Source organism: Saccoglossus kowalevskii, chromosome 22 (genome assembly GCF_978046115.1).
Source record: "Saccoglossus kowalevskii chromosome 22, keSacKowa6.1, whole genome shotgun sequence".
NCBI classification, from domain to species: Eukaryota; Metazoa; Hemichordata; class Enteropneusta; family Harrimaniidae; genus Saccoglossus; species Saccoglossus kowalevskii.
This window is the reverse complement of record NC_140662.1, coordinates 11,149,718-11,164,358: the sequence shown is the minus strand read 5'-3', so window position 1 is coordinate 11,164,358 and position 14,641 is coordinate 11,149,718. Positions and strand designations below refer to the sequence as shown.

The 14,641-nt window shown below is 34.6% G+C and overlaps 2 protein-coding genes across 2 annotated transcripts in view; both read right to left on the bottom strand.

The window, feature by feature from the left end:
- Positions 1-552: 552 nt before the first annotated feature.
- Positions 553-11,163, bottom strand: LOC146728997 (transient receptor potential cation channel subfamily M member 7-like). Its single transcript, XM_085495696.1, has 9 exons — positions 11,136-11,163; positions 10,001-10,057; positions 9,454-9,513; positions 8,390-8,452; positions 7,829-8,106; positions 5,719-5,801; positions 5,257-5,468; positions 4,701-4,770; positions 553-585 (listed from the first exon to the last, which is right to left on the bottom strand). The coding sequence occupies exons 5-9, from the start codon at positions 7,994-7,996 to the stop codon at positions 579-581; spliced, it is 540 nt and encodes a 179-aa protein (XP_085351822.1). The 5' UTR covers positions 7,997-8,106; positions 8,390-8,452; positions 9,454-9,513; positions 10,001-10,057; positions 11,136-11,163; the 3' UTR covers positions 553-578.
- LOC144363106 (uncharacterized) overlaps positions 11,126-14,641 on the bottom strand; it is a 24,884-nt gene continuing 21,368 nt past the window's right edge. The window contains exons 7-9 of the mRNA XM_085495743.1: positions 13,613-13,681; positions 11,432-11,593; positions 11,126-11,227 (exon numbers count right to left, since the gene is read on the bottom strand). Coding sequence (XP_085351869.1) covers positions 11,126-11,227; positions 11,432-11,593; positions 13,613-13,681 — 333 coding nt within the window. The remainder of the gene's footprint in view (positions 11,228-11,431; positions 11,594-13,612; positions 13,682-14,641) is intronic.

Genomic DNA, 14,641 nt, shown 5'->3' with positions numbered 1-14,641 from the left:
TTTTAATGAATTTTTTGATAGCTGCATATGCCAATAAGCAAACATGTTCATGTTTTACAAGCTTGAATAGTAAATCATTGTTACAGCTAAAAGTACATCTTTAAGCTTTAATAATATGAAGCAAAGCACTAGCCTAATACATGTAGTTCTTTGTGTAAACAGATTTGTACTAAAATAATTAGCTTTCTCACTTGTCCTGTGTCTTACTGTTGAGCTTATTTTAAATACTGGTTCACAGTATGTTAATCACATGCAAATTATGCATTATTATTATGAAAATGCCTGCAAGCATCCACATAGGATCTGAAGCAGAGAGTTGTTCTTTCCATTAGACATCTCAGATACCTCAGATTCAGATCATGACAACTTTGTCGGGACTCCTGCAACTCTGAAAAAATAAACATAATTTACGTAAAAATGAGCCCAAGATGTTTTCAATATTACAGTCAAATGCAGAAAAGTGTGATCATACATTAAACAATCAGGAAAACAGTGTAATAAAGAACACAACACTTACAACTTTTGAATCTTCATCAGCAGTAATGTTATGATCATCATGTTTCTCTTCTTCAAGAGGCTCAATACCTAGAGTGTATAACCACAAAATCTTCAGTTAACCATAGGCATTTTATTGCCATATTTGCTCTATTAGATGCACATCTCCTACATAAGTACACCTAAACCAAATATTGCATTTTTTGCATACATTTTGACTTATTTTATCCACAAAATAACCTCTGTCATGTACTTCCAATATAGCAAATACAGTATTGTAGTTTGTATTGTTATGGGTGGAACAAAACAGCATAAAAATTAAAATTGTTAGTGTCAAGAAAAAGAAAAGAGAAGAAAAAGAAGTTATTCCAAAATATTATTAGTCTAAACATTACGTACATGTCAAAACTTTCCTCAAACAAATTGATTATCCATATATTTAAAAATAACAAAAATTGACTGATATGATATAAATTTGATTAATATGTTTCGGTTTTAGACTAACTGCATGGCTCTACCTTTAAGATTCAATAGAAGACAATAGCTGTTGCATAAGTTATGTTCTTTACTGAAAGTCACTATGCCAGTTTTAGACATGTTATCACATCCAAAATACCTATGAAAATAGTAATGAAGACAAATATAGTATATCATTTTGTTGATAGTTATTGCACTACTATATGTAACAGTAAAGATGAAATATCAATATATAAATCAGGCTTATATATTTTTTGTCAGAAAAGAACTGAACAAATATTTTGTTCCCTAATTTTTTTGCAAGTAAAGTTGAAGATTCACTTAATTACTACAGTAAAGATTTTTAAAATTTAAATAACAGTATAAAAAATAAATATTAATGGTTAAAATATGTACTTGATATGTCACCAACAATGAATACAGATACAGATGTGAATTGCTCATAGTATACCTCTACAGAGAGTTTAATTGTACCTGTCTTCATGAATTATCTGTGTGTAATTACCTGTGTGTTTTCCACAGCATAGCATGTAAACTACGGTAGCTGTGTCATCCACATCTGATAATTATTTTCTGAAATATCACTGGGACACATTTCAACCATGGATAGACACAATGACACAGCTATACCATCTGAACCATGGATAGACACAAGGACACAGCTATACCATCTGAACCATGGATAGACACAATGACACAGCTATACCATCTGAACTATGGATAGACACAATGACACAGCTATACCATCTGAACCATGGATAGACACAATGACACAGCTATACCATCTGAACTATGGATAGACACAATGACACAGCTATACCATCTGAACCATGGATAGACACAATGACACAGCTATACCATCTGAACAATGGATAGACACAATGACACAGCTATACCATCTGAACCATGGATAGACACAATGACACAGCTATACCATCTGAACCATGGATAGACACAATGACACAGCTATACCATCTGAACCATGGATAGACACAAGAACACAGCTATACCATCTGAACCATGGATAGACACAATGACACGGCTATACCATCTGAACCATGGATAGACACAATGACACAGCTATACCATCTGAACTATGGATAGACACAATGACACAGCTATACCATCTGAACCATGGATAGACACAAGGACACAGCTATACCATCTGAACCATGGATAGACACAATGACACAGCTATACCATCTGAACCATGGATAGACACAATGACACAGCTATACCATCTGAACCATGGATAGACACAAGGACACAGCTATACCATCTGAACCATGGATAGACACAATGACACAGCTATACCATCTGAACTATGGATAGACACAAGGACACAGCTATACCATCTGAACTATGGATAGACACAAGGACACAGCTATACCATCTGAACCATGGATAGACACAATGACACAGCTATACCATCTGAACCATGGATAGACACAATGACACAGCTATACCATCTGAACCATGGATAGACACAATGACACAGCTATACCATCTGAACTATGGATAGACACAAGGACACAGCTATACCATCTGAACTATGGATAGACACAAGGACACAGCTATACCATCTGAACCATGGATAGACACAAGGACACAGCTATACCATCTGAACTATGGATAGACACAATGACACAGCTATACCATCTGAACTATGGATAGACACAATGACACAGCTATACCTTCTGAACTATGGATAGACACAATGACACAGCTATACCATCTGAACCATGGATAGACACAAGGACACAGCTATACCATCTGAACCATGGATAGACACAATGACACAGCTATACCATCTGAACCATGGATAGACACAAGGACACAGCTATACCATCTGAACTATGGATAGACACAATGACAGCTATACCATCTGAACCATGGATAAACACAATGACACAGCTATACCATCTGAACCATGGATAGACACAATGACACAGCTATACCATCTGAACTATGGATAGACACAAGGACACGGCTATACCATCTGAACTATGGATAGACACAATGACACAGCTATACCATCTGAACTATGGATAGACACAATGACACAGCTATACCATCTGAACCATGGATAGACACAATGACATTGCAATACCATCTGAACCATGGATAGACACAATGACACAGCTATACCATCTGAACTATGGATAGACACAAGGACACAGCTATACCATCTGAACTATGGATAGACACAATGACACAGCTATACCATCTGAACTATGGATAGACACAAGGACACAGCTATACCATCTGAACTATGGATAGACACAATGACACAGCTATACCATCTGAACTATGGATAGACACAAGGACACGGCTATACCATCTGAACTATGGATAGACACAATGACACAGCTATACCATCTGAACTATGGATAGACACAATGACACAGCTATACCATCTGAACCATGGATAGACACAATGACATTGCAATACCATCTGAACCATGGATAGACCTAATGACACAGCTATACCATCTGAACTATGGATAGACACAATGACACAGCTATACCATCTGAACCATGGATAGACACAATGACACAGCTATACCATCTGAACTATGGATAGACACAATGACACAGCTATACCATCTGAACCATGGATAGACACAATGACACAGCTATACCATCTGAACCATGGATAGACACAATGACACAGTTATACCATCTGAACCATGGATAGACACAATGACACAGCTATACCATCTGAACCATGGATAGACACAATGACACAGCTATACCATCTGAACTATGGATAGACACAATGACACAGCTATACCATCTGAACCATGGATAGACACAATGACACAGCTATACCATCTGAACCATGGATAGACACAATGACACAGCTATACCATCTGAACCATGGATAGACACAATGACACAGCTATACCATCTGAACCATGGATAGACACAATGACACAGCTATACCATCTGAACCATGGATAGACACAATGACACAGCTATACCATCTGAACCATGGATAGACACAATGACACAGCTATACCATCTGAACTATGGATAGACACAATGACACAGCTATACCATCTGAACCATGGATAGACACAATGACACAGCTATACCATCTGAACCATGAATAGACACAAGGACACAGCTATACCATCTGAACTATGTTTATTTATATTTATTTATTAACACACAACATCCCCCGGAGGGGATGAAAAGGGTTACAAATCAGATATTAGTAAAAGAAAAATAACCACATAAAGAGTAAGGGAACAAAAAGGCATAAAAAAAAAAAAAAGATAATAATTTGAATACAAGGAATGTAGATAGACACAATGACACAGCTATACCATCTGAACCATGGATAGACACAATGACACAGCTATACCATCTGAACCATGGATAGACACAATGACACGGCTATACCATCTGAACCATGGATAGACACAATGACACAGCTATACCATCTGAACCATGGATAGACACAATGACACAGCTATACCATCTGAACCATGGATAGACACAATGACATTGCAATACCATCTGAACCATGGATAGACACAATGACACAGCTATACCATCTGAACCATGGATAGACACAATGACACCGCTATACCATCTGAACCATGGATAGACACAATGACACAGCTATACCATTTGAACTATGGATAGACACAATGACACAGCTATACCATCCGATGGTTTTAAAATTTGAACTAATATGTTAGATCTAATGATTTATTCACAAATCTTGACTATCTGGATCCATCACTTCCCAGGTGGCAAGAGCAATATCCGTTAATTTTAGACCAACACCTACAGTAAAACAGAAAAATACTACTTTAGTCATGATGAAATCTTTATCCATGGTAACTACATTGCTGACCATCTTTTTATATCATTATGGATGAGGCATGTCACAATTGGGTATGTACAAACCATGCATATAAACCATACAATAAAACATGTTAGTGCTCACTATTATTAAACATGGCCATGATACAGCAATGCCAATTTAGCATGACGGTGATGCTGATTTTGCATAAACTTTTTAACTGTAATGCCTTATATTTGTTCAGCATTAGCTATAGTTTAACTAGTTGAAGCACAAATAGCTCCACTGTGTGAAAAAATAGTCACTAAATAACCTAAAGAAGAGTTAACAATATAACAAGACAAATCAGAGTGGAAACAAAACATACCAACATACAATGTAGCAAATTTATGAAGCAAAACATATTGATCTAACCATAAATGATATTATGCTAATGATTATATCAACATACAAACAAATTCTGATACCTTGTAGATCTGTCACTAATAACTTGAACTTAAAATGTTCAAAGACATAATGACAGAATGCCAAAATTTTTTTGCCATTATCTGTGGTTGCTAGTGTTTTGTTTATATGCCCATCATTGTTGACATATTTGACAAACTTCCCTTTTAACTTCTCTTCTATCATATATACAAGTACATTACTATCTTGTACAAGCAAGTAGCATGGAATAACACTGGAATGAAAAGAAAGCATACACAAGAATTTAGTATACATTTTTTTTGGGTAAAATCATACTGTACCCAGGACAATTTAGTGTGTAGTGTAGTCACATTCTACTTCTGTATATACTGTACTGTATTATGTGACATTTATGTTTCATCCTGGAAACGATTTTGATATACAGGTACCAGTGACATTTTTAACAGGAGATAAAACTTAACTCAGCAACTTATAATCAATATTAATACAATGTTACCAGTTACCTTGGTGTTTCCCCAAAAGTAGCAGGTACTTGCTTTTCAAAATTTAATGATAACATCCTAGCAGCCATTTGTGACTGCACCTCCTGTGATTGAAAGTGACAAAGAGTTAAAAGACATGCACCTAAAAGCCCATCTCCCGCAACACATCATCCTGCCTTTAAATTTGGGGGTTTCCACCACAGACCAAGCAGACTTTACACGGGTACCCACGCTGTCCATCCCCCTGGGGTTGTGAGTCCATCTGCAGGCTCCCGCCAGGGGGACGCCAGCCATGACGCCCGCCTGTACAGTCTCTGCTGGTGGAAGGTTGCAACCAGGTACCACGCGCTCAGCTTCATGATGCAATTCACAGACGAGTCGCATCATGGAGCTGTTCGCTGCGACGTCTGCATCCGCAATTCGCTCCCCCTTCCACTTTTGCCAAAACCTTGTGTCTTGTGTCATTTATTGAAGCATTAATAATGCTCAACATTATGAGATACAATAATTTAGAACTTTAGACAACAAAATGGTATTTCACTATGTCTATTTTGACCAAACATGACATAAATATGCTAAAAATATGTGATTTGTTCATTTGTTGACATAAAATGAACAATTCTCAGAGAACATCTCAACAACAGTTCAAAGAAGTTGAGAGCAAAGATAAAATATAGTTGAACTCTGATGACCTTGCCCTTTGTTATATAATATAATTCCCTTTATCATAGTTTGTTTCAATATGAATATGCATTGTCATAATTAATTTTGAATACAAACAAGTTTTGGGATTGAAACAACAGTGAGAAAGCAGTTTACCGAATTTCCTTGATAGATATAAATATCTTACAAAAACATTGGTGCCTAATTTAATTATTTTAAGGGACATAATTTCCAGCTTTATTCAAAGTAATTCAGATATTTTAGTATAAAACAAAAGCTTCATCTCAGAAAAAAAGTGCTGCATTTAAACATAAATGGATTCATAAAACATGTAAGAAAACAGAAAATCTTAGCTGGCTTTTGTCCAAGTATTTTGTACAGGTGTATGTTAAAAATTAATAATTTCACTGAGACAAATATGAACTGCCTCATTGTGTGACTATTATATGAAAAGTAAAAAAACACCCTCTATAAATAGCTATCATGTTGCAAGCTCTGCTTTGTATGCAAATCTACTTAAATAGTTAGTTGGTGTCCAGTGGAGAGAGGAGTCAACAGTACTGTTGCCTCCTGAGAATCTACATCTTCAAACACTGCAATCTTTGTTTTTGAAGTGAGTTTTTAAACTAGTATTATAAAAGCTCTATCATTCTATTCTAATAGCTGAAACAAATTCCTGTGAGTTTTCATTTGTCAACTGAACTGTTTGTCAAATACAGAATACATATATTTTAGTACAATTTTTTTTTAAAATGTGGATGCAACGTTTTGCTTTTTATGTATTTTTTATGTTTTGTTTTTAATTCAATAACTTTGAACTAAACAGATTTTCTATTACCTTCAGATCTTGATCAAAGATTGGCACCCAGTTCATAGGTGTGCTTATATTGATTTTCTGACATCATGTTTTCTGTGAAGATTTTATTGGTAGGTTTGCAAATGTGTATCAGACTGTGCAAAAACTCTCTTCATGAGTTGGTTTTGAAACCCAGCATAGTATTCCCATGGGATTTGGGAGATACATACCCAAGGATATTATTACAAGATAAATGATTTGCTTCATTGAACACATACAACAATGCATATTTCCACTGAGATCAATGACCTTTGTTGCATATCACCAGTGATCAGTTAAGTAAAAACAGTCAAAATATTTTATCAGATTTTCTCAATTTTTGCATGATATTTTCATACAGGACATCTGTTTTTCAAACTCAGGGAAGACTTTATACTGATGAATAAGATGACCAAGTTTGATGAAGTTTGGAATAGAATTAGTAAAGTTATTGTGCACACAATAAAAATTATTAATGACAACAACAACAACAGCGCCGGACAAAAAATTTACCGTTAATAATACCCTTCCCTTCCATCTTTGATAGTACGGGCAAGGTAAAAATGTCATACTCAATGCATATCAATCATGTAGACTAGCTAGAAAGAATTTACTACATATTATCCTACTCACCTTTTTGGTCATGCTGATTATAGAATCTTTTCTACTTTTACCAAATAACTTATAGTGTTCAGTATGCATTAACTGTATTGTATCTTCCTTGTATGATTTCACTACATATTCCTTGTTTTCATCAAACACATCACACTTAATTACTGTACAGGTGTAACACTCTCGCATACCACCTTCTCCAATAAAAGATCCAATTCTAAATTTTATGGGATAAGCACTTTCTCTCCATTTGATTCCATCTTGTTTTATCTCTGCAATATACACAAGCCCTGAGGAATCTGTAATGTATAACCAACAACACGAGAATCTATTAGTATTACCAATACATGTACAATGTAGTTACTAGTAACACACGCAAAATTTCTTTTAATTATTTAACTTTCACAAGTGCATGGTCAAATCCATAGGATATATTTTTGGAATATACACTTTATATCAATTTCAAATGATCCTGTTATAGAAATTAATCTTTGCGTCTTTCGATATCAAAACTACGGTAAGCCATGCATGGCATTAATGAAACATTAATTTATACAAAAATAAAAATAAATTATGACTTACAGATCTTTTCAAGAGAAGTGCATGGTAGGCTCGTCCCAAGTTTGAGAAATTTGGTAATTCCAACTGAATGAAAAAAATTGCAACTCATTAGCTGATGAAAATGTATTACTGCTAGATATTAGTAAACATTTTCTAGATTTTAAAGGATGTGTACAGTACCGATCTACCTTTTGTATGGCGCTCTTTTCCAGCAAACTGTCTACTTCCTTGTCTGATTGCTTCTGCCTTGCGGGAATCCCCTGGCAGTGCCCAATAGAGGAGACACAGACAGGGGAGATGGAGATTTCAGTGGTATCCCGTAACAGAATGTCACCACCTGGAAAAGTCCAGGGATCAGTCACCCACTGCCTCCAAACCTGACTACACTGGCATAATCTGTGTACGAAAGGGATATGTGGCCATGGGTTTGGCAGTTGCAAGGTGTGGGTGCTCTCTTCTCTCATGAGGCGAGTTTCCCCAAGGCTTGCGGTATTCACTGTTGTGACCTGCAGCTGGCCACTAGCCGAATACATGCCTGTCCCCCCGGGTCGCAGAGGTAAGCACCAAACGAGGAGGGTGAGGAGCCACCACCTGGTCCCTTCCTCCCTAGGGGCGTGCCGCTACTCTTCCCTCCCGTGGAAGGGTATGAGCACTTGCCTCCTGGTTTATTCTGGCTAGCGGACTTCGCCTTAGGGCGTTGTGTTTTCTGTGCTTGGGGCGCCCTTGGTTTACCGTTGGCAGTGACCAACTGGCTAGCGAATTTGATCTGAACCATCTGGTTCATTGCACTCCGAAGCTCGGAGACTGCACCCGCCATCTGCCCAACAAAGAGAGTGAGAGATGTCCAGTAGTGAATGGCAGTGTATCAAAATGTGAATATGGAGACTAAACAATGTGGGAAATGAAGTTTCAGCTGGAAATCGTGTAGTGTCAATGAGATTTGCAGATATATGTAAGTGCTAGAGTTTAGTAATCTAGAGTACAATTTTTAATGGAAACTAATATACATTAGATTATAATAACACATTATGTGATCGACAGATGAACAGGAGTTTATAATACATGTAGTAGAATATAATACATACTAGAAGACTTGGGTATTTCATCACTTATCTTTACAGCAGTTCTCTTTCTATCAGAAACAGCTAATGAGAAAACAATTCATTAATCTTAGTTAATATTGCTACAAAACATTAATATACAAACTCCAGTTACCATGTATTGTGAAATTTTATCGAAACGGGTCAAGTATGTCTCAATAATATTTTGTAAAAGGAAACCTTAATTAAATACTCAATGGAAAACGCTACCAATAACAAAAATGGTAATCAGTCTTGTTTGATGAATTATTCATATATTGTTCTTGATAAAAATGAGAATGGAAACACAAATGTTGTTAAAAACAAATACAAACAGTGTTTTTCTAAAGATGTACTAAAGTTAGTGTTATACCAGTAATCTAGAAAACATTATGTCTGGCACTATGTATTGTACATGTCTGAAGTTTCAATGAAATCAACTCATGAATGCTTACGTATGCACAAATTTGAACTAAAATTTAAAGAGAAAAAAAATGTATCACATAGACCAGAGTATGTTGAATAAAGAAAAGCAGTACATGTATATTCTTACCAAGGTTGTCACTTGCACATCTTGCAAAGCTTTTAAGTTTAGCTGAAGCTGAGAATTCTGCAAGGATGGAAGATACTTGGATACTTAATTTGGTTTGAAAGTGCATTTTTAATAGAACCATATATAAATCATCAATTACATCACAGTAATAGACAAATATCACTTTTGGCAATAACACACCACTGTTATTTATGTAAGTGCTGCTAATCAGTATACCTGGTTTACAAATAACAACCTCAATGTTTAACACACCTAGTAATTTATTCTTTCAAGTAGAAAAAAATTCCTAGTTCCAGCTACAAGTTCAATTGAGAAATAAATTTTACAATGTCCCCTTTCATCATTCAATAGTAGTTCATTTAACAATCGTAACCAACCATGATAAGCATTGAGTGAAAGATCTAACACATTTTCAATCTATTAATGTTGTATAAATACTCACCATTTTTACCTAAGTTCTCACTGTAATCAACTATGTCACTCATGATAAAACTAAAGAATAAAAAAGTATGCATGTATGCAGTTTTACCTTCCTGTTGTAGTAATGTTGTACTGATTGCAAAACTTAGTTGAAAGTCATTCAATTTTGAGTAACTTGGCCATGAATCTAATCTGAAAGTTACTATGTTTGTGAGTTATCTGACACATTTTTATTAACTTTATTACAATAAATATCGTCATGAATTGCTGTTTGAATTCTATTTCAAGAGTAATGTTCGATGTTCAAAGTTTGCTTGACCACAGTGGTAACACAAGTATTAAATAGTCATCGCATGAATTCAAAAGGGAGGGAGGAGCATAATGGTGATACAGAGCACAAAACAAGAGTCTGGTGTGCATCTCAGACTAATTATAATGCAAAATGCTTCACATCAAACGCAGAGTCAATGAAACTGCTCAGTGATATATAGCTATACACAGCGATATTTTTGCAAATACCATAGATGTTGGATTTATTACAATACCATGTTTGTTCTGTTAATAGTTGTGCTTACATAAATTAAAGGGTAGTCAAATAAGTATACATTGGAGATGAGATTTTAATAGAGCAAATACAGTACAGGTATTACTTAATATTAAGTAATTAGCTGTCTAGTAGTATAAACTAGTGTTTCCTATACAGCTTCATACACACCTTCTACTTGGTTCTCTCATCTCCCCACCTCCAACATGATCATCATCTTCTTCCTTGTCATCATCACTGTTGTCATATTCTTCTTCATCAGCCTATAACATTTAACATCCATTTTGAAATGTACATTCATAGATTAGAAATAGAGATGATTGTGTTCACTGTGAGACTAACTACAAAAGAAATCCTTCAGTAATGTCAGAATTTTTTAACAATCAATATCGATGAGCTACTCTCAGAATAGCAGTAAATGGCCACCAGTCCAAAATTTATATGAGGAAATCAGTAATTATACTAACCTTATAAAAATAAAAACTAGTTTTACTCTGAATTTGGTCATCACAGGTAAACTCAGGACCTGTTGTCCCACCCAACAATTTTGATGAGGTAAATCTACTGTTGTAGAATATGCAGCATTTTTCCTTTACATTGTTTACTGTTAATGGTACATTAAAAGGAACCTGTTGGTAAAATATCAGAGTATGAAAATTTAAATACTTCATTTTGCATAGCAGGTTCTTTGTTCCCACTTCGATTGATTAAATGCCAATTCTATAAAAACAAGCAGCCTATCGGCTGAGATAGCTCCGCTGTTAGAAATGCACATTTCAATTAAAGAACTGAAGACATCATCAGAAAATGAACAATATGTATAGTATCAAAGCAATCGGACTTACAGTTTTTAACAAGAAGTCGAAAATATCACTTTCTACCAAAAATGACTAAAATATTCACCAAAATTAGAGAATTGAAGATATCATCACGAAATGAACAAATCTGAGAAAGGTCTACATGTAGTATCTATATATGTAATATCAAAGCAATTGAACTTTTGGTTTTTAACAAGAAGTCGAAAATATCACTTTTTACCAAATATGACAAAAATATTCACCAAAATTATAGAATCCAAGATATCATCACAAAATGAACAAATCTGAGAAAGGTCTACATGTAGTATCTAAATATGTAATATCAAAGCAATTGAACTATTGGTTTTTAACAAGAAGTCGAAAATATCACTTTTTACCAAAAATTACAAAAATATTCACGAAAATTAGAGAATTGAAGACATCATCACAAAATGAACAAATCTGAGAGAGGTCCACATGTAGTACCTATATATGTAATATCAAAGCAATCGGACTTGTGGTTTTTAACAAGAAGTCGAAAATATCACTTTTTACCAAAAATTACAAAAATATTCACCAAAATTAGAGAATTGAAGATATCATCACAAAATGAACAAATCTGAGAGAGGTCCACATGTAGTACCTATATATGTAGTATCAAAGCAATTGCACTTGCGGTTTTTAACAAGAAGTCGAAAATATCACTTTTTACCAAAAATGATAAAAATATTCACCAAAATTAGAGAATTAAAGATATCATTACAAAATGAACAAATCTGAGAGAGGTCCACATGTAGTACCTATACATGTAATATTAAAGCAATTGCACTTGCGGTTTTTAACAAGAAGTCGAAAATATCACTTTTTACCAAAAATGATAAAAATATTCACCAAAATTAGAGAATTAAAGATATCATTACAAAATGAACAATTCTGAGAGAGGTCCACATGTAGTACCTATATATGTAATATCAAAGCAATTGCACTTGCGGTTTTTAACAAGAAGTCGAAAATATCACTTTTTACCAAAAATGACAAAAATATTCACCAAAATTAGAGAATTAAAGATATCATTACAAAATGAACAAATCTGAGAGAGGTCCACATGTAGTACCTATATATGTAATATCAAAGCAATTGCACTTGCGGTTTTTAACAAGAAGTCGAAAATATCACTTTTTACCAAAAATGACAAAAATATTCACCAAAATTAGAGAATTAAAGATATCATTACAAAATGAACAAATCTGAGAGAGGTACACATGTAGTACCTATATATGTAATATCAAAGCAATTGCACTTGCGGTTTTTAACAAGAAGTCGAAAATATCACTTTTTACCAAAAATGACAAAAATATTCACCAAAATTAGAGAATTGAAGATATCAACATGAAATGAACAAATCTAAGAGAGGTCTACCCAAGGTACATATACACCAAGTATCAAAGCATTCAGGCTTGTAGTTTTCAAGAAGAAGTCGAAAAAGTAAAACATTGACACGGACGACGACGACGGACAATCACTCATATGATAAGCTCTGCTCGACAAAGTCGACAGCGGAGCTAAAAATTATGACAAACACACACATGGCTTTAAAACATTGCGCAGTAGATAACAAACAAAACATTGTGTGCTCAATACATTCTGAGGCAGCAATCCTTATTTAAACATGCTGATAAAAAATAAATGATAAGGAAGTCAAAATTAAATTGATGAATCAGATAACAGTATCAAATAACATCAAAACTGTTATATGTGTTGTCACAGTTAGATCCAGCATGTAACAGTTTCAAATAAAAAATGTAACAAACTCTTGGTCATAATCATAGAACTCATCTGATTATTACTTACAAAGTCTTTTAATCCGGCAGCCTTTTTATATTTTTTACCATCAAATATAACCCTTGCAATTGTTAGAGTCTGATGCAAAAACAAATAAAATAAATTAATACTAGTAGTACATGATATAAGCTGTTTAAGGCAATATACTTTAAAGTATAAAGGTTCATATTCATTTTTGCGCCAGGTAACAATTACAGACATTGAATGCAACTGTTCACTCTCTTGAAATTTTACGTGCAATTTGCAAGTGCATTTGCTACAAAGACTATATTCCAGTTTGGGACTATGTGACAAGGGTCTGTGATCATCTCCTTATCATAATGCTATCCTGACATGGTACACTCACCCAGGACTGAAACTAATAATAATGGGTGAAAACAGGCATGAAAACCTAATACAGTATACAGTTACAAAATGAAGAGAAAAAATTACATTCACCAATCCTTCTGATCCCTCAATTAAGACTATGGTGAGTTAATAAGGCAGTGTGTCCACTAGGAAACTCATTTGTCATGTGATTATATCTAATTATTGGTTGAATGGTTGTCCATTATTGTACATGAATAAGATTACCCCGGTAAATTACAGAATACAAAACAAACCTACCATACAACTTCATCAACACAATACTGCAATGGGTTCTGAGAATACACCAATTACACCACAGCAACAAAAATATTCATTAAATATAGAGACTTGTAGTCCAATCAAAATACCTTTAAGTTTATACCAAAAGACCATGCACAGAATCATGGCTTTTAAGAAGAGAAAAAACAAGCAGCCTGTTGGCTGAGATGGCTTCACTGTTAGCAATGCACATTTCAATTAAAGAACTGAAGACATCATTAGAAAATGAACAATATGTATAGCATCAAAGCAATCAGACTTGTGGTTTTTAACAAGAAGTCCAAAATATCACTTTTTACCAAATATTACAAAGTATGACCAAAAGATATCATCATGAAATGAACAAATCTAAGAGAGGTCCACCCAAGGTACATATACACTAAGTATCAAAGCATTCAGGCTTCCATTTTT